The following is a 26,786-nucleotide window of genomic DNA, read 5'->3' as shown; positions in this document are numbered from 1 at the left end:
TGGCTTTGGGCCCCTCACTACAAGAAGGATATCGAGGCCCTGCAGCATGTCCAGAGCAGGGCCACGAAGCTGGTGAAGGGCCTGGGACACAAGTCCTATGAGGAGCAGCTGAGGGACCTGGGGTTGTTTGGTCTGGAGGAGGCTCAGGGGAGACCTTATTGCTCCCTACAAGTACCTGAAAGGAAGGTGTGGGGAGCTGGGGGTCGGCCTCTTCTCACAGGTAACTAGCAATAGGACTGGAGGGAATGGCTTCAAGTTGTGCCAGGTTGGAAATGAGGAGAAATTTCTGTCAGAAAGTGTGGTTAGATGTAGGGATGGGTTGCCCAGGGAGGTGGTGGCGTCACCGTCCCTGGGGGTGTTCAAGGAAAGGTTGGACGTGGTGCCTGGGGACGTGGGTTAGTGGGTGACACTGGTGGTAGGGGATGGTTGGACCAGATGATCTTGGAGGGCTTTTCTAACCCTAATGATTCTGTGATTCTGCAGTTCTATGAAAGCGCACTACTTTGTGTGGTATTTCATGATCTTCAGCATGGAGCTTCACCTGGGTAAGGACGTGGAGGCTAAACCAGAGTTTACTCCAGCGTATTTGGGGTTAAAATCACCAAAAAGCCCTTAGACACTCGGAACAGGCCACAGGGACAGGCCAGAGAGGACTCCCCCGAGGCAATGGCAGGGCTGCGGAGGGGCAGAGCAGCCCCAGCCCCACTCCTGGGGCAGCCATCACCTCACAGCCACCCCACCCGAGGGCCGGGCAGCGGCGCGGGGCCTCCCGGGGCCCCACACGGGGCTGGAGGGCCGAGACCGTGAGCTGAAAGCACCGAAAGCCCCGTGAGGGAGCCATGGGGGGGGGGACAAGGGGACTCCCCGCTCGCCTCAGCCGAGGCCGCGCCGCCAGCAGCGCCCCCCCGCGCCGCTCCCCGCCGCTTGAGCGGCAGCGCGGGCGGCCATTAGGGCGGCGGCGCTCCCCCACGGCCCGCCCTTCGGCGGCGCAAGCCGGGGGCCGGCGCTGAGCACGCGTGGCTGCCTGTGGGGCCGGGGCCCGGCGCATGGAGGCGATGCCGTGCCGCAACCAGCGCCTCGGCCCCGCGCCCGGCCCGCAGGACGAGCAGCAGCCGCCGGTGGTGTTGGCGGCGGCGGCGGCGGCGGCGGGAACAGGGGGGGGCGGCGGCGGCTGCTCGCGGTTGATCCGCTTCGCCGAGCCCGATGAGGGCGGCGAGAGCAGCCCCAGCCCGGACAGCAGCAGCGGCAGCAATAACGACGGGGGGGTGCTGGTGGAAGCGCGCAGCCCCGCGGCGGAGATCGGGGCGCAGCTGAAGCTGCTGCCGATGAACGACCAGATCCGGGAGTTGCAGACCATCATCAGGGACAAGTGAGCGCCGCGAGGCCTGCCCAGAGACCGGCGGGCAGGGAGCGAGGGAGGGAGGGGCGGGCGGCGGGCTCCGGCCGCGCTGAGGCGCTGGGGGGCGCTAAGGGGGGCTCCGAGGGGCTGAGGGAGGCACCTGGGGGCTGAGGGGGGTGTGAGGGGGCTGAGGGAGGTGGTGGGGGGCTGAGGGACGCGGCCTCGGGGAGGGGGGAGCGGGACGTGAGGGGAGCCCCCCTCACCGGCAGCCCCTGACAGACCGTGCAGTCAGAGAGTGTTTCGGGGTGGAAGGGACCTCAAAAACCATCCGCATCCAGCCGTGGAGAGCGCCCAGGTTGGATCCGGGAGCGGTGTGGCGCTGAGGAGGGTTTGGCTGAGGGGCCCTTAGCTCCGTGGGACGCTGCCCTTCCTGCAGGCGCTGCTTTCCGCGCTTGTCGCTTGCTGTCACCAAAAGCCCGTGCTGCCACCACACCTGGCGGGACACGGAGCTGTCGTCCCGCTTCTGCGGCTCTTAGGGGCAAAAAGCCTTTAAGATTGGGCCCTGCCGCTGAGCACCTCTGACACGAGGTGCTTAAGGCACAGGGAAACCGCAGGTCTCACGCCACGCGTCAGGAGCTCTCCTCCCGCCCGTCCTGTCGGCGTCCGATTGTTCTGCACGTGGAAGGTGATACCACAGCCTGATAAATTTAGCGTGCGACGTAACACAGACGCATGTGGAGGGCATCCCTTAAAAGCACAGTTTGCCTCCTGTGATGCCAGGAGCCCCAGCAGGTACAGAGGTGGGGAGCAGTTTGTCGGTGGAGTGTTCCAGGATCCCAATAAACCCTTATTGTCCTGCCACACACGGGCTTCCTAACACCTGCAGTAACCAACTTGGTTCTTCCCCTTATTTCGTCTCTGTTCTACCTGCATAGGCTGCGTTTTGGTATTTCCCAGCTCTTGAGTACTTAACTTTGCAACTGTAATACCACTAATGTATTTTTGTGTAGAAGTAACCATCAAAGACAATACCTACGTTAATTGTACTGGCTTAGATGTGCCTTGTTACCTTAAATTAGGAATTTTTGACTCTTCAAAGTGTGGAAAAAGCTGATCTCATTGCAAGCAGGAGCACACGGAGCTAGTGCTGGCTTGCTGCAAGGAGGGCAGTTGTGGCAAGACCACACAAAAGATCTCGGCAGGTAAGAATGTCTTCTGGCAGCCTTCCTGCACAGCAGAAAGGGCAGTTTTACCTGGGCCAAGCAGAGAGACAGCGAGGCAATCCAAATTCTGCTTGTTGCATGGCCTACAGAAGGGTTTAAGGTTAGTGAAAAGGAAACAACATTTAGCTTTTATATCTAGGTGAATACTAGCAATGTAGTCACTGTACCCACTTAGGTATTTTTATTATTGTTGCAAGTAAATTTTTAACTCTTGCAGATATATTGAACAAGTTTCTGGGTGTATTGAATTTAACCAGAAATCAGCAGCTGATATTTTAACTTGGAGGAGATTTTTTTTTTTTAGAGTTGCATCAGGCCATTGCACAAGACTCCAGTAAGGCAAGGCGTAGAGCAAGCCTTGGAAATAATGAGTCGCTCCTAGCAGCTGCAGTGCCAGCACACCGCACTTTATTCTGAATGTGGCTCAGAAAGGCAGCAGCATTTCGGTGAAGAAAAGGCCTCAGATGGGACTACTTCAGTGCCCATCGTCCAGAAAGATGGTAAAATGTGTGCTCAGCTGCACAGATGTATTTCGTATGCAGGAGTTAGAAACTGTTGCAGTAACCTTTCCTTGAGCAGGTGTAATCTGCCTTACGAGGCCTCTGTCCAACTGTGCCATTCCAACCAAGTGCTACAAGAAGCTCCTCATCAGATGTTTAATAGTTATGAATAAGGCGCTATGGCTAAGAGGAGTTACTGGTCAAAAAAATCTGATTTAAACTGACAAAAGGCTGCGTTCGTATACAATGGAGAAGAGGGAAAAGCTATGTCACTGCAGGGCAGTTAGATACCACCAGTGTAGCTCTGTTTCTGGATTAGAAAAGTACGGGCAGCCCCACAGCTGGGCAGGCTCAAGGGGGGGGCATTGGGAATGCCCCCAGTGCTCATGATCACAGATGTTCCAGGTACAGCAATCACGGGAAGGGCAGAAATTATGAAGCAAGCTGCTGGGAGAAACACCAAAAGAAGGAGAAAACAGTCAGTTTGGGGTGATTCCTGTGCAGGGAGGAAGGAATAGAAATTCTTGGTGCGGTGCCAGCTCGCATCAGGCACTTTTACATCAGCCTAAGGATGCACAGGCTGGGTGCAGAAGACCTTAGGGACTCTGTGTTGCCCACAGAATGAGCCACACAGAAATGTGGAAAGGAATTCAGGATTTAGAGGTACGCAACACAGCCTTTCAATTGGAGTAACTGTCCAGTAAAAAACAAGACAAAAACCACCTTCATGTTGCTGGGCCCACATCCTGTGGCAGGTTCGGAGATGGCTAACTGAGTCAGTGGTGAGCATTTCATAGGCTGAAATTACAGTTTGTATAATTAACTGCATTTTTTGTAGCTGTGACTGCAGTTAATGAGGTCTGGGAGCCAGAATTAGGGAGGCAGAGAGATGGCCTCAGCTTGTGCGCGTTTTCCCCCGGCTGGCTCAGTTCTGGAGCCTCGGCTGTGCCAAACGGGCAGGCGGGTGCCTGCTAACACTGTCGGGCGTGAATTCTGGAGTCCTCTCTTAAACTGATGAGTTTAAGTACAGAGTGCCCGGAGCAAACAGTCAGAGCCTCTTCTGAGGAGGGTGTGACCTCGCAGTGGTGTCTGGCCCGCGCAGGTTGGAAGCAGCGATCTGGAAGCTGAGATGAGTAGCGTGGCAATCCGCAGCCCAGAGCGCTGGTTTCTGCAGGAGGAAGTTCATTAGCTCAGATGGGTAGTGCCGTTGGAGCTCCCGGTTTAACAACAGATTTAAATGTAGGTATTTAAGGGTTGGTGCGTCTTTTATGGGAGATCATCATGCTGTGTTCTGCTGCGGCTTCTTACTCCCCAGGGAATGGAGCGAGCAGCAGAGCAGCGCAGGCAGCGGAGCAGCAGGACGCAGCCCTGGCTGCCCTACAGAGTGCAGTGATTCGACTGCCGCTCAGCCCTGATGAGCAGAGGTGGCTTTGCTGCAGGCAGGTCAGGACCCCTTTCACATGGCACCCCCATCCCGAGTCCTTACACACAGAGCTCTGGTGCTCCCTCAGAGAGAGGGTGCTGCTGTTCCCAGCTGCATCACTGCCCATTAACGGCACCAGGTTCCAGTGCCTACACTTCTTATAAAGGTCTTCTATGAATTCTGTTTGCGGAAGCAGCTTTTTTCTAGCCTTGCCTGCGCAGCACCCTGCTGTCTCTGGACAATCTCTCGTGCAAGGTGAGCGGGAGAAACAGAAATTACCGAAGTGTGTCAGACCAGGACCTGCCTCCAGCCCTGGCAGTGGTTGGAACCAGTCCCGGTTACTTTATTAAGAAGTTTGTAGGCTGCTGTAGATCATTGCTTTGTATCCTCCTGATCCGTAAGGTGAGCAGTTTCAGTGTTTTCACATGAACCTTTTTTCTGGCCCCTTAGAAATTAATTTTCTCGTGATGTGGGGCTTAAAACCTGGTCACAGCTTTCCAGCTGAAGGTGTGCACGAGGCCTGTCATTTTCAATATTATTATTATTTGTCTCTAATTTTTATGCATGCCACCACTATTGTTCTCCATCCCCTTAAAAACCAGACAGAACTGACCAAGGGTTTTCTGTGAACAGTGTGTAAAAACATCAGCCTCCCTGTGCGAGGACAGAGTAGTTCATTTAAAACCTCCTAATCTGTATTAATAGCCCACAGTATTCACTCTGAACTTTTATTGCTTTGCAATCAAAACCAGAGTTGTGACACGGTCAGGTTTGTCTTACCCCCCTCTCATGAAATATGGGTAAGCTTTCTGACATGCCACGCTCTAGTCTGGAAAAACCTAAGAATACACCACCTACACACTTTGCTACTTGCTGTTATTTTTTTATATTTGCACACACCACAGTTGGGAGTATGAATCCCTTTAAAAATCTCAGCAAAATCAGGTTGTGTGATTGCAAGCTTGTTTCTTGGGCTTTCTTCAGTTCTGGTTTTCTGATGAACATCAAAGTAGCAGAGCACTAAGAGTATCCTGTCATTGCTAGAAAGAGCAAAAAACAAACAGCATTTTGAATAACAAATACCATGGTGTTAGCACAAGGAAAGAAATCAGATTAGGCTGCCAGTCTTTTAAAACCTCATTTTCTTAATGTGGCAAGGTTGTACTAGCAGTACGGGGAGTCGGCAGACAAACATCCTGACTGCCACTCTTGTAAACGGAAGATGTTGCAGAACCCTGGAGATTAAGTGCAAAACTATCCGTGGCATTTCAAGAGACATCCAGAGTATCATAGCTTGGAGATGAGAGAGGGGTAGGCCTAGTGTGATTACCAGAAAGTGTCACTAAAAGCGACCTGCCTGCGATGGTGATTCCTTGTCTGAGGATTTTTAAGGCTAACGTACTGGAAATGTTGTCTCCTTAGTTGGAAGCTTGTCCTGGTGCTGTGTGGTGAGAGTTGGTCTTGACCCGGGAAGCCAGCTGTTCCAACCTGGCTTTCTGACAGCAGCCGTCCCCGTGGCGTGTTTGCACAGCAAGGAGCAGGGAGAGGCGAGCCTGCCCTTCCTGCCTGCTGGATGGGCCAGCAGTCGTGGTAGTAAAAAGTTCCACCTAAGCCACTAAGCCAGGAGAGAGGGGTTTGCGTAGCACTGCTTGCTTGTCCCTGCTCATTTTTAGGCTGAGGCTCACCAGGCTTACCACGCTGTGAGTGAATTCCTGATGAGATAGGAGACCCTGCTTGTCAGGTGCACTGGGTCAGCCTCAGCGCCTGGGATCTGCTTCATCACTGTCCTGGGCTCCGACTGGTTTGAGAACAGGCAAAGCAAAGCTCTCCTGCTTACAGCTGCAGAGAACCCACCAGGCTGGCACAGCTCAGAGCTGCTGAGGTGTTCTGGAAGTGAGCAGTGCAGCGACGTGGCCAGTGGTACGAGGCAGAGCCCCGCGCGAGCTCACTGCAGCTCAGGCTTCCTCAGCTGGTACGAAACACGCGGTAGGATCTCTGGGGGATAAAGTTGGAACGTGGCAGGAGACCTTTCTCCAAACCACCTCTGGAAAATATTGTCCTTTGAATAACATTATATTTAAGCAATGTTCTTAATTATTCCCCAATTTAAAATAGAAATTGTTACCTTTTTCAGGACAGCCAGTAGAGGAGACTTCGTATTTTCTGCCGATCGCCTGGTAGGTGAAGAATTTCTTCTTCTTGGTGTCGTGCTGTGTAATTCTGTTATAAAATGGTCTTATGAGCTACAATAATGTTAGCGTGAGGGCAACTTTTCTAAACAAAGGAAATTGCTGTTTGACAGCAACTTTCTGTACCGGGATTCTGTTCTTTGTTACAGTGTTTTCATCTCAAAGGGTTCCAGAAACTAAGTTACTGTCAAATACTTCAGTACAGTGAGAAGTAGCAACATGAGAACACGATTTAAAAACAGATGCACAGAGGCTGTAGATAATTTAGTGTTAGTTTGAAACAGTACTTTCCATCTTGTCAACAATTTCTTACAGTCTAGATGTCAACCACTGATTGCGTGCAGAGCACCTCCCGACACTTACTGCGTGGTAGATGAGCAGCTCTGGGTGCTTCCACCCAGGGAATGGGCCTTTAACCATGGGGTAGCTGCTAGCAGGGACAAAGCAATTAGAAACTTTCACACATCCTGGTAAGTCGGGACAAAGGCTGGTGGGAATGCAGCAGTTATCTCACATAAATTAAATGCTTACAGAAGCCCACAACACTTGCTACCACACATGTACTGGATACGCCCTTGTATTCAAGAGGGTGTTTCCTATTTGCGACTCCAGATTCCTTACTGAGGAAAGCCTTTCCTTCTCCCTCTAACAAAGATCAGTCCAGAGAGCACTCAGTCAGCGGCACTATTTGCTAAACCAGCCAGGTTTCCTGTGATGAGCCCAGTGTTAACCCATGCCTGATGCAGGCTTGCTCAGGGCTTACATATGACCCCGACCTGATGTGTGACTGCAGTGCTTTTTATCTCTGCAGCTTGTTCCACTTTCCCCGCTGCTTTTCCCTTCCTGAGAATGTTTCTGCTTCTTCCATTCTCCAGGATCAGTGAAAGCCTGAGCCAACAAAACTCATCCCTGTAACTATTGGGTCAAGTTTCTGACTGCAGTGTCCCTCTTTGCCTTTGTCAGGGACAGGCAGAAAGCCACAGTCCCCCCTTCTTTCTGTGCCAGCAGTTCTCAGCAGACGTAACGTCCTTCACAGCGCTGGACAAGTGGGAACAGCACAGGAAGCATCCACAGCCTGTGCTAAACCAGCTCAGCTGTGGGTCAGTCTTCCTTTTTTTTATTTTTTTATTTTTGGTGGTTTCAGCTTTTCACGTGCTTAAATGTGTAGATGAGATTCAGAGAGCCAATGTCAGCAACCCCGCATACTTACAGGGTGCAGGTCTCCAGTCCAGAGTCAGGCCCCTTCCCCACCAGCACTCCTCTCTGGTTAATATTCTTGTTCTACCTTGTAGCAGCTTCCCATCTTCTCAGGACCATTCCTTCCGATCAACTTCCTCAAACTAAAGCGAAGCAATAAAGGTTCCTGTTCTGTACTTTAAAAGTGAGATAAATAATGGCTATTCTGTCACAGACAGGAGAACCCTTACGGGTCCCAGCTGCACTTTATCACCATTAATTAGTGTGACGGCCTCCCCCACCTACCTTCTCACTCTGTTTGGAGGTGGTCTGCTGGTCTGCTTTTCATTTTGTGAGAGGAATATTATGAGAAAGTGTGTGACTGCCCCATTTTCTGTGTGGTATCACAGTTGCACGTGGGACGTGGGCTCCAGTAGATGTACAAACATTGTTAAGACTTGCTGTGTGTTTTTCATCTGACTAGCAGACAGCTGATTAATGACAAGATGCAGTCTGAAAGCAAACAAATGCAGAAAACAAGAAACTCAAGTGTTGTAGAGTAGCAAAACCTCGTTGCAGAGAGAAAATGAGACTGGAGTGAAGCTTGCTACTAGTTTGGCAGTTACTAGGGGCAAATATCTCGTAAGGTCACAATAGGAAGAGGGTTCAAGGAGGGGTTTGATGAATTGATAGTGGTACAGTTTTTCCATCTGACAGCTTGTTTCTCACAGAAAGAGATGATAAAATAAATGTTCAAAGATATTTGTGGAAGAAAGGAGTTAAGGGATGGTAAAGGTTAGCAGAAAGTTCCTGAAAGCGACTGCTGATGGTGTGGTCCTGCAGCTGCAAGATGGGGGGCTGAAATCATGAATAAGGTGACAAACCATCTTGTGTCTGGGAAGGAGAGGAGGCAGGCGTGGCAAGTAAGCCTCTAGCACAAGAAAGGATCGATCGTTACAACTCGTGGTAGATATCTGAACAGCTGGAGCAGAAGGGGCTAGGGAGAGCAAGCTGAGAGCCCCCAGCAGAGAACTCTGCAAAAGGTTGAGGGTGAGCCCTCGTGCATGTGCTGCCCTGCATGTGAAAGGAGACTTCCAGGGATGGCACCCTGCAGCTCCTCTGTGGAATTAGTGAGGAGCTCACCAAGCCCCAGCATTCGTACTGAGACAGCCTGAGAAGTATTTTAGGGCATCCCACTTGAGGCAGTACTGGATAAACTGGGTTCAGTCAAGCTGCACACAGCCGGGTGGGTGCCACAGCAGCTTGTTGGGGGCCCAGAGCCCAGGTGAGTGACGGGAAGAGGGGACATGTCCCAGAGAGACGTCAGGCAGCGCGTGCCTCGAGTCTGGGCAAGGACTCAGCACAGTTGCCTTGCAGCCTGGGCTCAGGCAGGGGTTTGTCATCTCCACAGCACTGCCCTGCGGCCTCAGCCGACAAGTAGGGTGAAGATAATGTCGGTCACTCTGGAATTTAGACTAGAAAAGTTGGAAGGGACTTTCAAAGATCATCTAGTCCAAGTGATTCTTTAAAAATTCATTTTTAATTTATTTACATTCTAGTTCGTTGGTGTGAGTTTTTTTAAAAAAAACTCTGTTTTCCCGAGTTAGTGATTACACCTCCTGTAAACGGGAGTGCTGGCAGCTGCTTTCTCCAGGTGTCTCTATCCTGATTGCTCTGTTCATGGACCCTGAAGGACTGGTCCAGCCTGATTTCTTCAGTGGTATCTGAGAGTGGCAAGGAGACTTGATCCATGTGCTTAACTGGCTGAGAAAGGGTAGGGTTACCAACATCTTAACATCCTCAAAGCACTTCCGTGGTAGTTAGCTACAGCTGCTCAGACTCATATTAGCTGTGGCTTTTCCCAGCAGTTCTAACACACCTCGTGCTACTGAAGGTGCAAAGCAAACAGCATTTCCCTTGCTTACTGCAGGGGCAACCTTAAGCATGTAACTGTAATAAATGAGCACATGGACTATGTAATTTTGCGTATCAGCATTAAATGCATAACCTAAAGCTTCAGCAGAAGTCTGCGAGCCGTGACAGTTTAACTAGGCCTGCTAGAACTTAACATTGTTAGCTCACTCCCTCCTCCCAAAACCTCATCAAAGAGGGACGTTTAGTTCACTAACTCCTAACGCAGTCTGTGCGTGCTAGGAACTGGGGCAGGATGGAGGAACAGAAAAACTTTCCAGCCTGCCCTGCTTCTGGAGTGTCTGAAGCGAGCTCAGTCCCAGGAGCAGTCACCTCATTTCTGCCGTTACAGTGACTTTTGCTTAATAGGTTTCATCTTGGCTTGGCGGTAACTTTCCTTGAGCAGTCCTGGCCTTTGACTCTTTGGCTCACCAGCAGAGAGAATTCTGTCTATCTGCAACACCCAGAGCATCTGTCCTGGGCAGTCATGCTGGGCTGAGATGAACGCATTTCGTACCTTCGCCTGGGGTACAGCACAGGTTTCCTGCCCTCCGGAGGGACGTGTGACATGCCAGCCACACCTCCAGGATGTCCCCACTGCGGCTGGACTGTCTGCACCCTGTGAACACGCAGGGGCTGAGCAGAGCGTGTGGAGCAATCAGAGCTGCCAGGTGCCAGAGGAAGGGGGTGATAAAGAGAGTTGTAAATCCCCTGACACGTCCTTGGGCACTCGGTAGTGTGCTTACAGCGCTGCAGCTCCTGCAGCTGTTTGGGCAGCCCTGCTGCAGCTTCTTCTTAGAAATATGGATGTTAAAACAGGCCTTAGGGCCTAGCTGATGGGGAACTGAAAGAAGGGGAGTTTTTCTCTTTTCTCACTGATATTTTCTGTCAGCAACATGAAGTTAACATGGGTGGTTCACTTACTTATGAGAAACATTTGTCTCTGATGGCTTTATCTGCCAGACAGAACTTAAGCCAGTTTTACGAAGGCATTTATAGATGTAACCCGTTCTGTTTTTTAATGCCTTCATTTGTCATGTGGACAAAACATACACATTGCCCTATAAAAGGCCTTTAAAGTCTATCCCTAACTACTAGTAAAAGAGGATATTCTTGGGTGTTAGGTGTTCACCTAGTACTTGCAGAAACTCCTAACATTTAGTATCTTACCTGGCTCAATAACAAACCCCTTTCTCTGGTTCTACAGATCAGACTTGTGGTTGAAGAGGGACTGAACCAACTGCCGTACACAGAATGCACGGTGACCACTCCAACAGGTACGTGGGAAACCACTCGGCCAGGTTGGACTGGGAGTGGAAGCTGAATTAATATAACAATGTGGAACTGTTTGTTACAAGAGGCTGGAACAGCTTAACATTCAGGTTAGAGTATAAAGTTAAGGTCCCCTCAAGGTATTTAAAAAAAAAAGCTAGAAGATGTGTGATGACAGGACTGAGCAGAACAGTCATAGAGCTGTTACCTTACTATGGTTTTAAATTGGTCTTGCAAAACTGTGATAAAAACATTAGCAGTGTACGTGCGAGATCACCTTACTTGCCCCTATCACACCATCGAATTAAAACTGATGACATTTCATGTGCCCGTTACAGAAAAAAGTGCTCAGCACAAGGAGTTTTGTCATGCCAGCATAAATCTGCCTCTGTTGCAACCGTGAGTGATGGTAAGCAGGAAATAAAAAGTGGCTGTGTTGACGTTAGAGGAAACCCACTGCAGTACTTTGGGTTTGCTCCTATTAACCTTAAAAGATACGTAAGGTCGCATGGGTTACTCAGAGGTAGCGTAGTTGCTGCTCAGTGCATCAGCCACGTCTGGGGAGCCTCAAGCACACCCAGGGCACCTGCAGTACCCCTGCAGGACAGGCACCAGCTGAGTCCTCCTCCCCTTGGGGATTTTGCTGGCATTTTCTGCAGCCTGAGAGCAGCTCTGTACATCCTCTCATTCACTCTACCCCTCTGCCCTTCACCATAAATCATCTGTATGTCTTCACCCTACTTATAGTCACAGAAAAGATGGCCCGAAAACACTTGGTGCTGAAGCTAGCTGGAGTTTAGGAAGGCGCTCAGGCGCCACAGTCACTTACCTTGGCTCGCTTTTAACTAAAACAGCAGCTGCTTCGTGAGGCCTGGCTTCACGTCAGTCCCAGGTTAGTCGGGCAGTTTGATGGCTGTCGGCTGTCTGCGTTACCCAGTTTGTCTGGCAGGTCCCCAGCTTCGGGAGGTCCCCTCCCGAAGCTCTGCAGGTGTTTCTCAGTGAGCCACTCGTCTGCCTGTGGGGAATGAGTGCCTTGGGCCTGCCCCTCTGGGCACACGTTGCTGTGGTGCACAGGCTGCTGTCACTGCCAGCCCTGCCATCAGAGCATCAGCCCTTTCACCCTTACCCCTGCCCAAGGAGGGAGCTAAAATGGCCTCAGGTGCGCCCATCCAACAGGAAGCGTGCCCTGAGAACACAGACACGTACCTATGAATCGTTGCTTATTTATACTGAACTCTTTCCCTCTGAGCATCTGGAAGCTGCTGTCAGCACAGACAATTTGTACTCCTTCAGAAGCAGAACATCCCTCGAGGCCAGCAATGCAATGCAATGTCGTCTCTCCTTTAAAAGGAGCCTTTGGACCTTTTTCAGCCAGGCAGAATATGCAAAACCCAAAAAACCACTGCCACATGTTCCTCTCTGCAGTGGTACTGGGCAAGTTCAGGTTGGATCTGAAGAGCTACAAGTGGGCTTACCTTGCTTGGCTGCCTTCAAATCCATGAACTTGAGCTCGCAGTGCTGGCGATCTCTTCCAAACACATACCCTCACCCACTTCTGTCCTTCAGCGATCAGGAGCGCAATTAGAGTAGCGTCATGCTCTGGCTCTGCCTCTTCACCTGCAGCTCTGGAGTGCATTTACATGGTTACTTAGGGCACGTACCATTTACCTTTATTTTGGATAACATCCTTCATCTAAAATAATCACCCGAATGTTTGAGTTATAAAACCTACAGGCAGGATCATGCCTGTGCTGCTCTCCTGAAGTAACCGTTAGGAGTAAATTCCTTCATGGTTCTGGTCCCGTTCCCATGGCTTGTTTGGGGAGTGCAGGATGTGGCGTGCAGGTGGGGCCACGCCACCTGCTGAGACACATGGAGCTCAGCACCAGTCCCTGTGCGGGGGAATCTCGTTTCTCTTCACACCAGGGTCACTTAAGACAGGATGGGGCAGAGGGAAGCAATCACTGCTGCTGAGCCTTGGTTTCTTTCCTTTTTTAGGATACAAGTATGAAGGAGTGAAATTTGAAAAGGGAAACTGCGGAGTCAGCATAATGAGAAGCGGTAGGCAGCTTTTGGTTGTTGAATGGGTGTGAATTCAATGCTTTTGAAACCAGTAACCAGCTTCCCTCTGAAAACGTGCAACAAACTGCCCTACAGCAAAGGTTTCCCCCCAGACTGTAGCTGACATTCTGTAATCAAGGATACCTAAAGAAGAATAGCAAGTAATAAGTTTCTTCAACATTTCAGCAGACAAATAGCAGCAGCAGACTTCATCTGACCTCTTCTTTAATAACCAACAGCTCTGAGAGGCCAGGCCAACTTTCCTTCCTTGTTTGCCACTAGTTTTTCCTCCTCAAAGGTATCTCTCCAAATAAACCATGCTCGGTGGTGCTAGAGGCAGCACTCTTTTGTCCAAAACTATGTAAAGCTTTTTATGATACAAAATCCAGTGGCTCTGCAGGTTCCTGTACTATGTTTTTTACCATGGTGTGGCTATGCAGAGCTCAGAGTTGTTTTTCAAACCACATATGAATTATGACATTACTTGTTTTGATATTTCTACTTCTCTCCTTTGAAAACGTGCTTAGCACTAGAACATGGGAACACAAATACCTGGGAGCCAAATGACACAGAGTAGGCTTGTTTTTCTGTCTAAACAGAGATAAGGAAAATAGCTTAAGGTCTTTTTAAAACTTGAAAGCAAGAAAAAAAAAAGCTCTGTTCAAGAACTATTCGTCAACACAGTATTTGGACAGTCCATTTGATTGTAACGTCTTGTTGTTGTGCCCTTTGTTATCACTTAATATTTTTTTCTTCTGCTCATTTTGAGGCGAAGCAATGGAACAAGGTTTACGGGATTGCTGTAGATCGATCCGCATAGGAAAAATCCTGATACAGAGTGATGAGGAGACTCAAAGAGCAAAAGTATACTATGCTAAGTTTCCCCCAGACATTTACAGGAGAAAAGTTCTTCTTATGTACCCAATACTAAGTAAGTGTCTCTATTATTTCCGGTGACTGTTCTGTATTTAAATTAAAGCTTCTGAATTTCCGGGGTTTTTGTTAGATTTTGGCTTGATTTAGGTGACGTAGCAGGGACTTGATCAGGCTGCTCCAGAACATACATCAGTCAGCCCACATCAGTGTGAACACAGAGCAGATCACTTGGGTTTGGCTGCACTTGTGAGAAAGGCAGCTGCGTTCAAGTCTGATGGCAAATTTAAAAAAAAAAAAAAAAGACTTCAAATAGTATTTTCACTATTAAAAGACTTTTTGAGGAATAATTCTAAAGTAAATTATTTTAAAGTTAAATGCAATTAAAACCACAAAATATATCAATGTGGTAAGGACTTTGTCAGGATGAAGGAAATTTTCCAGTCTAAGATGTAATTCTGGTTCTGCACATGGAGCTCTTAATTGCTAACTTATTATTTTAGATGAGTTTTCTTGCCTTAGGGCTTTAATAAAATCCACTGACTTCAGTGTTTAAAACCTGGCAGTCGGCTATTTGGGTGTAAAGATTAAATTCCTTCATCAGGAGACAAAAATTTTCAATAATTAATGCTTGCAGAGGTGACAGTCGACCAGTGGAACAGGACAGTATTGTCGCTCAGCCCCACACCAGGATTGGTGCAGGTATAGCCCCGGCTGGCTTAGGAATGAGTTCTTCAGCAGGAAAACAAAAATCTCACTTTTTCCCCTTATAGGTACTGGTAATACTGTAATCGAGGCTGTCAAAGTTCTTATAGAACACGGCGTGCAACCAAGTGTCATTATCCTGCTAAGCCTATTCTCCACACCGCACGGTAAGTGGCGGGGCTGTGCAGGGAGGCAGAGGTGCTCGTGCCTCTGCCACCCAGCGGGGAAGGCTTCCGGCAGTCCCGCACTCCAGGCAGCTGCCAAGAGCGCTTCCCTTGCGAATAAGGACACCAGCAGCACTCTGCTCAGAAAGGATTTATTTTCCTCTATGAATTTTGAAACTGAGAGCGAACACTGGCACATGTGGCATGGGCAGGGGAGAAGGCTAGCAGAACAAAAAGGGCCTGTTACCCCTCACGGCAAAACTGCAACTGGTGAAGCATTCTTGTCAGCAGGAATAGGTAAAGAAAATGCTGCAACGACCCTAAGTCTTCCTGTTGCTCCAGAGCACAGCAGCCCATGCTGAGTTGGTCAGCCACCAACTAACACCAGTTGTACAGAAAGCATGATGTAAAATGAGCTACAGAACTGGACTGTCTGCACATTAAAGATCTTTTAATTTAAAAGATGACCCTAAAAAGGAATATCTGTTTCTCTAAGTAGGAAAATGGATCTTGTGTTTTTATTTTGAAATTGGCCATGGCCGAAATCACTATCAAAAAATCGACCATGGTGCAGAGAGTTATTCCTGGCAGTCTGTAACCAAAATAATAATTGGATTAGTGAATAGTTTAGTTTGGGAAGTTAAATGTATGGTGAAGAAATGAAAAATCCCAGTAAGAAAACCCAGAAGAACAATGTGGAATTCTGGAATTTTTTCCTCACATGCAAGCAGATAAGCCAGAAATGAGGCATAAGAACAGAGGCAGACTCAGCTGCAGAATTCTGCTTACCTTGATGTAACACGAGGCGCTGAAATACGGCTGCAGTGCGGCATTGATTTCTTTGATTTCTCTTCTCTCTCCCCAAAGGTGCCAAATCGATCATCCAGGAATTCCCAGAGATCACAATTTTAACTACAGAAGTTCATCCTGTTGCGCCAACACACTTTGGACAGAAGTATTTTGGAACGGACTGACGCACTTGGAACAAGGCGATGTGACTGTATGATAGTACAAACGAGGTTTTTTCTACATTTTATTATTATTTGTAGCAGAGTTGGTTGAGGGCATAAAAAATCTTTTTTGGCCAAAGGGGGAAATACTTGACCTAGATTGCTTCTGGTTGGTTACTGCTTGAACACTGAACCAAGCGCAGTAACAAAGCACTCTGAATCATTGCAAAGTCGAGCATCTTCATGTTGTACTCGTATAAACTGCTGCACTCTCTGCTTTAATTTATTTATTCTTCCATAGCCTGTTTTGTGGCTGCTTGCAAAAGCAAAATAAAACAACTAAATCATGAAGGTGTGTCCTTCATTTCTAGTGCTGACGTTGACATCGCTCCAGGTTAGGCAGCACAGCCACTCTTATTAATTCCAGTACAACAGGTGCACTCGGTAGCAGCCACACTGCATTCCTGGCACAATTTTCAGTCTTGGGATGGTGGCCAAGAACTAAAGATATAACTCTGAATTTTGCTCTAAATAGATTGTTTTCAAATGGTAGAACATCTGCAGTTATCTTGATCCATGGTATTGAAGAAAGAATCTTCCTGTTGTAGTGTATGTGCCCTGATGGGCTGGGAATTGAGAATGGGAGAAGTGCTGTCCACACAAATTCTGCTCACAACGTGGTTGAGTTTTGCCTCTTAAAACTTCCGTGGATGAATCAGTATCACCGACCATTGTAAAGAAAAGGAAATGGCAAAAAGCTGGGCTCAAATTCTAGCTCTGTTCACAAAGCAACAGGGCTTAAAGTCAAAAGACAAACACGGTCCTCATTAATTTGCACCCTTCCAAAACAGCCGGTGCAGGGATTGTCTGAATCAGACCAGGCGTAAATCTACGACCAAATACTCGCTTTCTTTCACGTGTGCCGGTAAGTGCACGATATGCAAACTCGCTCGTATCTTACCTTACTCTAACTTTTGGAAAATTAACATAGACAATGTAGTCCGTTATTACTTTTTAAATATTCTAAAAAGTGCAGGATTACACAATGTCATCACAGGCTTGTTACCTCTTTGTCAAAGGGCTGGAATGTAAGGCCTGGGCTGCTCCAACCAATGCCTTGTAAGACAAGGGGGCAGGATTTAATTAACCTATTTTTTTGGTACAGATGAAGAACCTTCCCCACTCTATACAGTAATTCCGATTAATTCAAGTTCTGTAAGGCTTCCAGAAAGAGTATTTTCCCTCGTCATGGGTTAAGTCGTAGGAAATAATCACTCACAAGTATAATAAATTAACCAAAAATGGTTTTAATGCAGTCCTTGCCTGCAGTACAGTATAAACTGTGCAGGCTTTCTAGTATAAACCATAATAGAAAATGACAAAGCAGAATGTACAGTATATCCAGCTGTAGAAACCATACAAACACTCGGAAAATGCTAGTGAAACATACACAAAGCATTCATATTAAAGACAATGTTTGTCAGACGATAAAAACAAGTATCCAAAGCTTTTGTAAAAACCCATTTGATATCAAAAGTCTCAATGCTGGCAACAGCATTTAACTCCTGAACCCTACTAAACATCCCACATGTTGTCAGTGGACCGTTTGCAATGTTCCCTGGAAAACATTTCCTTCCTATTAAATAAAGGGATAAGAAATCAGTATTAAACAACCCAACACTGGGTGTCATGTCCTCTGCCAAGCAGAATAGTGTTGACTGTATGCAAAGTTTGCAGACTCAAGATGTTTATAAATACCAACACCAGGCCATCCTGGTTTCCTGAAACACAACTGAATATAATAATAAATGAAATTGATTTTACTATTTTGAATAATTTAGTAGTTATTGGCACAGAGCCCACTAAGCCAGTCTGCCTTGATATGAGAAGCTTTTTATACTACAGTGGTTTACAGTCAAAGTTCTGACCCAGTTGTAGAGAGAGTGTATCGGCTCCCAAATGGAGCTTCCTAATCCAAAACCAGCCTGATTCTCAGCTGAAAAGCAGCTGGACAGGTAGAATAATTTAGAGCAACCTGATCTTTTCTGTTTATGTCACTAGCAAGAGGGAAGCCGCAATAGAAGCTCCTGGCTCCTAACAATGCAATCTGGAATTACTGGGGATAGCTCGAGTCTAGATGATCAGTGAGCACAACAAAAGTTACACATTAATGTAATTATTGCAAAATAATGCCTGCACACGGAGTTAATTCAGAACAGCACCACACGTTCCACCTACCTCTTCACACAATCTCTGAGTCAGAAATAATATCTTATCTCCTCCTCGTGGAAGCCACGTCTGCACCCGCTCGGGTTTGTTACATCAGCAGGATGCCACGTGCCTACACCAAAACCTCCTGCTTGTACACATCCTGGATCCTCCAGGAACAGGCACAACAAATAAAACAAAACAACGTTTTCAAGAATCCACTGGATTTTTGTGTCTCTTATAAACTTAGGAAAATGGCGATCTGAGGAGGTGCAGCACACACAACCCTAATGCAGAACGGAGATGGGGAGGACAAAGCTTTTTTTTTTTCTCCTCTCTCCAGGCTTCCCATGGGATTTAGCCCCAACAAAAAGTTTAAGTCTACTGAGTACTGAAATAGCAGAAATTCCATCAGGTAAAACACCTTTGTGTTACATAAGCTGTTTGATATTAGTGTTTGATGCAATCAGGTTTCTTTGTTGTTTTTTTTTTTTAAGCACAATTGGAATAAGCAGCAAGGATAATCCCCTTGTACCTTTTTTCCTTAACACAAACCTTTTTTTTTTTTTTTTCCTGAACAGTAGCTGTTATCCATTGAAGCTTTACACATGCTGCTGTAAATCTTAACCTTATACAGAAAAAAATAAATCAAGCAGCACGAAGGCGTAACCAGCTTATATGCTCACATCAGAAAAGTAAACTTACGTTGTACTTCACAAGGTTTACATTTCAAACTGAAGCTAGAACATGAAGAATTAAGATTTATAGGAAAGAGAAAAGCAATGCAGAAAGGTGGATCCCACTGCCCTGAGCAAAGCAAGCTGAACCCGAACGATAAAAATCACCAAGCGAAACCTGACAAACATTAAGATTGATTACAAACAAAATACATGGCCCAACTGTTTAAAATGACACCTACTCGTCTTGTTAGTATCCAAAGAAAACAGCACAAACAGCTGAAAGCTGATACATTGGAGCTACGCGTTCGGGAGGAAGAGCGTAAAGGGAGAGGGAAAAAGGACAGTTAAGAATAAAACTGCGACAGTGGGTATGGTCTCAGTGTTAATTACCAGAACAGGAACTAATGCATTAAGCAGGAATACATAATAATGCCACAACCTGGAAATGCTCATCACTGCCAAACTGTTTGACAGACCATTACTTTTAATGACAGAAGCCACCCTACCATGAATACGCTTTAATTGATGGCTTCAGAACAAGTTTATTTTTACACGCGTTCTATAACAACACAGAAGCTGATAGAATTGGAAAAATATCAATAAAATCCAGGTATGTTCAAGTCCTATGGATCGATTTCAAAAATTTGTACCAGGAGAGTCACTGAAATGAAAATGTGACTCCAAGTTAATTAATTCTGGCTTAATAAACAAGGTCAACAGCACCTCCTTAGCCTGCTAATTCAACACGTTCAGGAATGAGCCAGCTATGCAAACAGCAAATCTGTTCTGCTGGCTTAGCGACTACGTTGGAGGCAGCTGGTCCCTGAATACATCCCCACACATCTTCCTCTACATCTAACTACAGGGAAGAAAAGGTTAAGTTCTATTTTCCCAGACGCTTTACATTCATACTATGTTACAGACTTTATGCATCGAGTTTTGTAACAACTACTAAATTGTGCTTTCAGTCCACACCAGCATACAGAATATAAAACCTACAGTTATGGATTTTGCTGAATCACATCTCTGGTTTGTTCCAGGAAGTAAACATTCATTGCTACAGTGCTATTAAAAAGCTTCCTGGCCTCCATCAGCTACAGCACACTACATGCACTAGTACAGGCCTATGAAAACACAGTACTGCTCCTTGCTTAAAGGAATACAATCTTACTCTACTCCAAAACCACACAGTACCAATTCAGCAAGAGAAAAAAAAAATAAATTGCAGTGCAGTGATGCTTATTAAAGTCCTGATTCCTTGGACAATGTTCACTGGCCAGGGACAGGACTTAGCGCAATACAATCCACAGAGACATCAATGTGATGTCTGCTCTAAAGGAACTGTACCTGCATGTAAACGGGCGAGACGGGGAGAGGTGAGGAGGGGGCTGTTAGTGGGAAATTATTTTGGAGCATTATCCTCAGAGAACAGGGATATCTACCCTGCAGACTGCACCAGTGGATTTTACCCCTTAAAGGGGTAAAATTTTATTTGCATGTTAAAAAATCTAAATTGCACTCAGCTGAATACTTTACCTGTTTTGTTACCTGCAGCAGTGATTACAGGCAGCCTGAGCAATTTGTGTTCCAGTGCATTTACCCGGTATATTTGACAGAACCTCATGCATCCTGCATTTACCACATTCTTTGTATACAATTTTCTTTTAGAAGCTAAGCAAACAAAAAGCCAATTTAAAAAGTAAACAGGAGCCCAGCCATAGGTAGCAGGGGGTGCAATGAAAATGACTGCTTTTATGCTGCCCTGCTCTCTAGTTAACAGTCTTCTTAAAGGCCAGAAGTGCCAGCTGAAAGCACTGTGTTCCCCTTAGTAGGTCATCAGGAATGATGTCTGAAGCATCAGCTGCACTAATGCACTGAGCAGAAGGATCTCAGCAGCAGTATGTGGAGGAACACCAAGCTTCCCCAGGGAGACCCAGCTGCTCACTGACAGGCTGCCCTGAAGAACAGAGGCTCACTGTGGCTTCAGCAGCCACCCCCCAGACTCCATTCCTGGGCACCATTACCTGCACGGCAGCTTTCTGCACTCGGCTTTAACCCAGGGAGGCAGAGGAACCTGCCCAACTATTCTGCTGCGCTTGAGTTCAGCATACACAGTCCAAATACTGGGCTGTAGGAAGGGCATCTCCTCCAGCTCAGCAGAATAGAACAAAATGGAGTTTGTTCAGTCACCCAGACACACCAGGATTTGTCCGCTTCAGTATTTGTTTCATGTTTCACTCTGAAGCTTTCAAAATCTGATGGGTGTGAATGTTGACTTATGGCTCTGCAGCTATCAAATTATTTTTCATTTCCACCTGCACAAGAGTTTGTTCTAGCTAAGCGAGGTTGAGCAGCTTTTAAGAAAAGGAAAATGTGCCATTACTAACCACAAGAAAAATTACTTAATATGAGTATGTTAACGAAAGGTGTCAAAGCATCATTTAAGCACCTGGAAACCTTTTAAAGCTGCTTCTAAGTCTGAGCTGGGAAGCTGCATTATCATAAAGACAGCTGTTTTAATAATAATTAGAAGACAAAATAGATTTTACTGGCTAAGGAACAAAGCTGAAGCTAGACAGCAGGCAGGGGATCTGCCTGCAGATCTTCTAGGCAGCTCTTCTGCTGCTGTTTGGCAGAGAAACAACCCTGCAAGGATGGCACGGCTGTGAACAGAACCAAATGCAGAATGGACACAAGAACCCGCTCAGAAACTCTTGTAAATCCACTTGGCTTCAAATGCAGCTTTGATGTTCCTGTCTTAAAAAACACATTTCAGTTGACAGGATGGAAAGTAGAGTTAGTGATTTATCCTCCTGCTTATATAAACGAGGAATTTAGTGGTTTAAAGGCACAAATACACAAGTAATAGGGCTAAATTCCTATATATTTCCTGCTCTGTTTAACTACTACCTTCCCCTCTAGAATACATTTTGTCAGCCAAGAAGTGACCAATTCTATTGCCACCTTTGACACCTTAAGGTCCAGCACAGGATTTCTATTAGAAATGAAGGTTTAGATTTAATAGGAAAAAGAGTTTTGTTGGTTGACAGCTGTCTGATGAGAGCCACCCACCAGAAGTGGTAACATTCACAGAGCCTTCGGTAACAGCCAGAGGAGGAAGCAGAGTAACCCACACTGCGACTGGGAGAACCCGCCCCAATTCCCAAGACCTCAGCTTCAGCAATAACAACACATTCTATAGAGTCTACTGCCTCTTCTACACCTAAGTATAAAGTCTGATGTATAAAATATCTGTCCAAAGGGCACAGTTTATACCAGGTAGTTAAACTACTCTTATGGACAAAAATATCTGCAAGAGTCTCTTCCATCTCACTAACACATTTCCGCTGGTAACAGCGGCAGAGTAAATAGAGGAGAAAAGACAAGAATGTAGCCAAGGCCTTTGTCACCAAACAGATACTTACCAGGTAATTTCTCTTGACAACTGCTTCTGTAGTCAAAGTCAACACAAATGGGCTGATGAACAAACAAAATCAGGATAGAAAACACTAACAAATGATCTTAGATGCAGTATACTAACACATTAAACATGCACCTAATTCAAACATGAGATGGAGTTGCCAGGTCTGAATCATGCAGATAAAAGAATATCTCGGATCTAGAAAAATGCGTGTCATCCTGCCAGCAAATTCTCAGTTCTATTCCACAGAGTAAAAATAGCAATACATTCCTTTGACTGCCAATGGAGGAAAAATAATAATAATAATAAAAAAAAAATCACCTCTTGGTCCTGAAACACCTTTAAAATACTAGTCAATACATTTACTGAGGAAGAAGTTTGAAATAATTGAGTTTACCAAATGTCTCTTCAGCATTATGGGATTAAAACCACCGCTGTGGAGTGTAAACTCCAAACGCTACTGTTGGAGCTAAACATTCAGTGCACATTTCTAACTCCTGTGTTTCAAATTTACTTCTTCCTTTCTTCCTTTCTGACTCCATGAACAAAAAATTTCCATCAAACACTGATCCAGGAATGAGTTGATAATGCTCTAATTACCATGCAAACTCTGTCATTTTAGCCCTAGTAATTAATGCACATTGTAATGTCTAAAATACCCATTTGCATTTTAGGTACCTGCAAGTAGGATTGGGCTTAAAGGGCACTGTAACTCAAAATCTAATGTAATTACACTTTCCTAGAAAAAAAAAGCATCAATGGCCACAATATTCTTGAATCTTGATACTGGCAATGTGAATATTTTGTTTTTGTACACAGTTGCACATGTATATATACATGTTCAGCACTTTGTCTTTCAACAAACATATATCCAACCATCAATTTAGTGCCAGATCTAGATGAGTCTGTCTCTCATTGAGTTGAACTGACTCAGAACTTTAAGCATATTAGAAAATGCCACTTGTCAGAGAAGGTTAGAGAATCAGTCTCAATATAAATACCATCCCCAAGAATATTATGGCTTGGAAGAATTTTGAGAACTCAAGTCCCTGATGTTTGCAAAATGAAAAGGCCTTTGGAAATGCACTCGCATCAATACTTTTTACCTATTTTGAATAAAAAATATATATTATTTATAAAATAAAGAGAGCAGGCCAAAGAAGATTGGCCAGAATCACTCTATAAAACTGTTCTGTTCACTCCATAACTTAAACTTATAAAGCCTTGAAACATCTGGATAGCGGGATTTCTGGAGAAGCACTCTAGAATGCAGATTCCAATCAGATGATACTTCATGATGTTTTCTCATCTTGAAGATCCACTTGTTTTCTGCCCCTCACAACTGAAGTCCATGCAAAGAAAAGGGATGTTGACTCCTGAGAGGAAAGCTGAAATTCAAATAAAGAAAAATGTATAAGTATAAAAGCACTGATCTGATCAGAAATACATGTCTAGTCTTGACTTTGAGCATCATTTTAAAGCCATGCAGAGTAACAGGCAAAGTGCTGCTTTTTCACCCCCTCAGTGGAATGGCAGTACGTAGTCCTCATTGACTGTCTACAGAAGAAACACAGGTTTTTCTCCTCAGTGGCAGAAAATGGGATCACACGTACAATCTGCAAGAATCCCATTTATAAAAACTTTGAGTTGCTCTATTCTAGTGCAAAACTAAGCAATGGATCACAGTGCGTTAATTCTCAACACAGTTACTCAACATCCAGAGCCAGTAGGGAAGTGAGTTCTATCTAATTACTCCACTTTCTGCACATAGGACAGCAGAAGATATTCCTTGAATCTTGGGCAACAATACTGCACTGTGAAAAGGCTTCGTGGAGACCAAAGAGGACACCGCGTGCAGCTGATTGCAAGCATATACGTGCAGGACACCTCCCCCGTGTTACGAAAGTCAGGACAAATTGTCAACCACTGAACATTCTGGTAGCAGCAAACCGTATCATCTGTTGTCACACCCAAGTTTCCTCAGAATGAAAGAAGACTAAGTAAGAGCAATGGGTGATGTGGGTATTGCCAGCTACTTCTATTTACTCACAAGTGCACAGAGCACAGTGTGGCTGTTCTCATCCTCAGTTTCTTTCAAGACCTTGTCTCCACCACCCCTCACCTTTCACAAGCCATGGAACAGACTTTTGTTCTTGTAATTAAACAGCGTAGGGGCAAGAATCATTCCTGCCACATTCAGCAGAGGAGTTGCCAGGGTTGTATACTCCACTAATAAACAGCGTTTTTGGCTCTTGTGTAAACCATGCAAACGTCCAGCCCAGGGCTACTAGAGAGACACTATTTTCTTTTAGATTCTCCTAAACAACATATTTCTGGACAAGATGGAGAAATATTGGTGAAATACTTCCACGCTCAGTTGCGTCAACACGACATTTTGGTGGAAGGGTCTTTGCCCTTCTGTGAGGAACAGGCTGCCCGTGTAAGCTGTGGCTGCCCCATCCCTGACACTGCCCAAGGCCAGGCTGGATGAGGTGTTGGGCAACCTGATCTTGTGGGAGGTGTCCCTGCCCATGGCAAAGGGTTGGAATTATATTATTTTAATGTCCCTTCCAACCCAAACCATTCTATGATTCCATCACAGCCCCGCCACTCTGAAGACTTTGGCATGTTAAATGACTGTCCAAGTGTCAAGTGAGATATGCCACCGTTACAGTCAAAACCAGTCCAGGATTACCTACCAAATTCCCTGCAGAATGGCTTTCTGAAGATAACCAAGAAAGATATACTGACCTTTCTGAACAAGCTTTGTACTGCCATCATTTTCAAACCGCTATGTCTCCCTTTCTATGGCAAGGGATGAAGCTTCAGTGGAATCTATACAAGGAAAAACAAAGTAGTTAGAGATAAGTGAATCTGTTTTCCTCACTAAGAATGTATTTTTCACTAAGTATGGGAGCGTGTCTTTAAGAATCATTCCAAACAAAAATAGACAACCACTTGTCAGAGGTAACTTAACAGCAGTATTTTAACTGAGATTACTCTATTATTGGCTTCATCTATTTCATAACCGTGTCACAAACTGTAAAGCCACTATGACAAATAAAGATCTTTCAGTTTTAATGGAACATTTCAGACCCTTCTGATTAGAAAATTATACTGGTTTACTTATATTGTGCAAGATGTAATCTGAAAACTCTAAGCTTAGAGCTTCATTTACTGATGCCTTACAAAACAAGAAAAGCAGTGGTGAGAAAACAAGCAAAAGTAAAACATCATCATTTGTGTCTACCATGACCTCTCCCCAAACCCTTCTGTCAGAAGGGAGTGAGGGCACCAGAGCTTACTGAACCAGGAAATCACGTTCTCTGAATACATTTGTGTTAGTCCAGCAGAGGTAGAAATACATGATAACATATTTTTATATGGAATATATCATCATTCACAATAGTTTATTCCTAACATTTTCACTTTCAAAATAAAAACATCACGTTTCTATAAATACACACAGTGCAAACCCTGAAAAACTGAAAGCAGTGCAGGTCAGATGTAAGCCAGAGGTAAGCAGAAGAGAAATTTTTACTTTACACCTATAAGGCTGAGGCAGTTGGGCTTGTTTAATGTGGTGAAGAGGAAACTCAGGGTCAACGTAATAGCGGTCTACAATTACTTGCAGACTGTTTAAAACACCTGGTTTATCAACTAGTCTAAAAGCAGCTCATACCTCATGTTTACTGGGAATAGCATCCTGCTAATTGTAGGTGACAATCACTTTTTGCTCTAACTGTAGATCTGTGTTATTACAGCCACTAATGCACGAGAACCTCAAAAGCAGTCTATATGCATAGATCTATCTTCACAGCCTGCCTGAGAAGATTATCATACTGTACTTCTCGCCACCTGCAAAACACAGTTAAGTGAAACAAACTGTCCTATTAAAACAAGGAAAGACACCCAACAAAAAAAAAAATCTGCAGCAGCTGTAGGATAAAGATTCAGTTCCCTAATGAAACTTACAGAATTGTTCCCATGCCTGTTAAAAACAGGATTTTAAAACTGCATTGTTCTGCAGACATCTTAACTGACCTGGTGCTGTTCAGTTTTAAAACCCAGAGCTCACTGTTACACATGATGGTCAAAATGCAAGAGCAGCACCGAGCAGTGTCAAAAATCAACTTGGCACAGAACTTCCTTAAGGTAAAGGAAGAAAAACAAACAGCAAAGACACCTCCCTCAACACTCAACAATACATACACAATAACTAAATTTGCCTAGGCCTTTTGTTTCTTTATTATGCATACAGGGAACCACTGCTATTTCCATATTTATTAGCATAGGTATCTATTTTATCATGCAAAATCTGTTCATTCAGATGGGAAGTTCCAGGCAACAGCCTTTTATACTGCATTCCTTTAGAAAAAAATAAGTTTGAAGTGCCAAAGGGAACTGATAAAAAGATATATAGATCTGCTACCCAGACATGTGCCTTGCTGAAATTTCACTACCAACTTCTTATGGAATATCTTTTTTTCAAGTAATTCATTTAGCAGCTGCAGGTCTGATCCACATACAAAACCATATTGGTTTTACTAAATATATTTACCAATGCATTTGGTTAAACTGGTGCGGATTCCTGCACAGGTACCCCTCTGTTGTTTGAAAACTGATCAGAATGCAGTCAGTGACGCAAGGTTTAGCACTGCTTTAACTTAATCGTTCTTCTGCCAGATGCA

At 45.5% G+C, this 26,786-nt stretch overlaps 2 protein-coding genes and 1 long non-coding RNA gene across 13 annotated transcripts in view; 1 reads left to right on the top strand and 2 right to left on the bottom strand.

The window, feature by feature from the left end:
- The first annotated feature begins 981 nt into the window (after window positions 1-981).
- UPRT (uracil phosphoribosyltransferase homolog) lies at window positions 982-16,137 on the top strand. The gene is made up of 7 exons (XM_027464973.3): window positions 982-1,369; window positions 6,620-6,662; window positions 10,969-11,038; window positions 13,032-13,094; window positions 13,864-14,025; window positions 14,741-14,839; window positions 15,704-16,137. The coding sequence occupies exons 1-7, from the start codon at window positions 1,047-1,049 to the stop codon at window positions 15,808-15,810; spliced, it is 867 nt and encodes a 288-aa protein (XP_027320774.3). The 5' UTR covers window positions 982-1,046; the 3' UTR covers window positions 15,811-16,137.
- LOC119717841 (uncharacterized) lies at window positions 4,849-8,095 on the bottom strand. Its single transcript, XR_005268173.2, has 2 exons — window positions 7,885-8,095; window positions 4,849-6,705 (listed from the first exon to the last, which is right to left on the bottom strand). It is a non-coding gene; the product is annotated as an uncharacterized lncRNA (long non-coding RNA).
- A 931-nt stretch (window positions 16,138-17,068) lies between the features above and the next one.
- The window catches only part of ZDHHC15 (zDHHC palmitoyltransferase 15), a 65,661-nt gene continuing 55,943 nt past the window's right edge, over window positions 17,069-26,786 (bottom strand). For all 11 annotated transcript variants that reach the window (XM_038184184.2, XM_072042941.1, XM_072042939.1 and 8 more), the window contains 2 exons: window positions 24,847-24,930; window positions 17,069-23,483 (listed from right to left, as the gene is read on the bottom strand). In XM_038184184.2, the coding sequence (XP_038040112.1) occupies window positions 24,887-24,930 (44 nt within the window). In that variant the 3' untranslated portion in view covers window positions 17,069-23,483; window positions 24,847-24,886. The remainder of the gene's footprint in view (window positions 23,484-24,846; window positions 24,931-26,786) is intronic.

This window comes from Anas platyrhynchos, chromosome 10 (genome assembly GCF_047663525.1).
Source record: "Anas platyrhynchos isolate ZD024472 breed Pekin duck chromosome 10, IASCAAS_PekinDuck_T2T, whole genome shotgun sequence".
Classification (NCBI taxonomy): domain Eukaryota; kingdom Metazoa; phylum Chordata; class Aves; order Anseriformes; family Anatidae; genus Anas; species Anas platyrhynchos.
The sequence above is the reverse complement of the archived record's forward strand: the minus strand, read 5'-3'. Positions and strand labels throughout refer to the sequence as shown.

Bases quoted from the DNA above. Each gene is read 5' to 3' on its own strand.
- UPRT (XM_027464973.3), top strand. From the start codon at position 1,047: ATGGAGGCGATGCCGTGCCGCAACCAGCGCCTCGGCCCCGCGCCCGGC. The intron at 13,095-13,863 runs GTAGGCAGCTTT...GCTCATTTTGAG, and splicing joins AGTCAGCATAATGAGAAGCG to GCGAAGCAATGGAACAAGGT. The intron at 14,026-14,740 runs GTAAGTGTCTCT...TTCCCCTTATAG, and splicing joins TCTTATGTACCCAATACTAA to GTACTGGTAATACTGTAATC.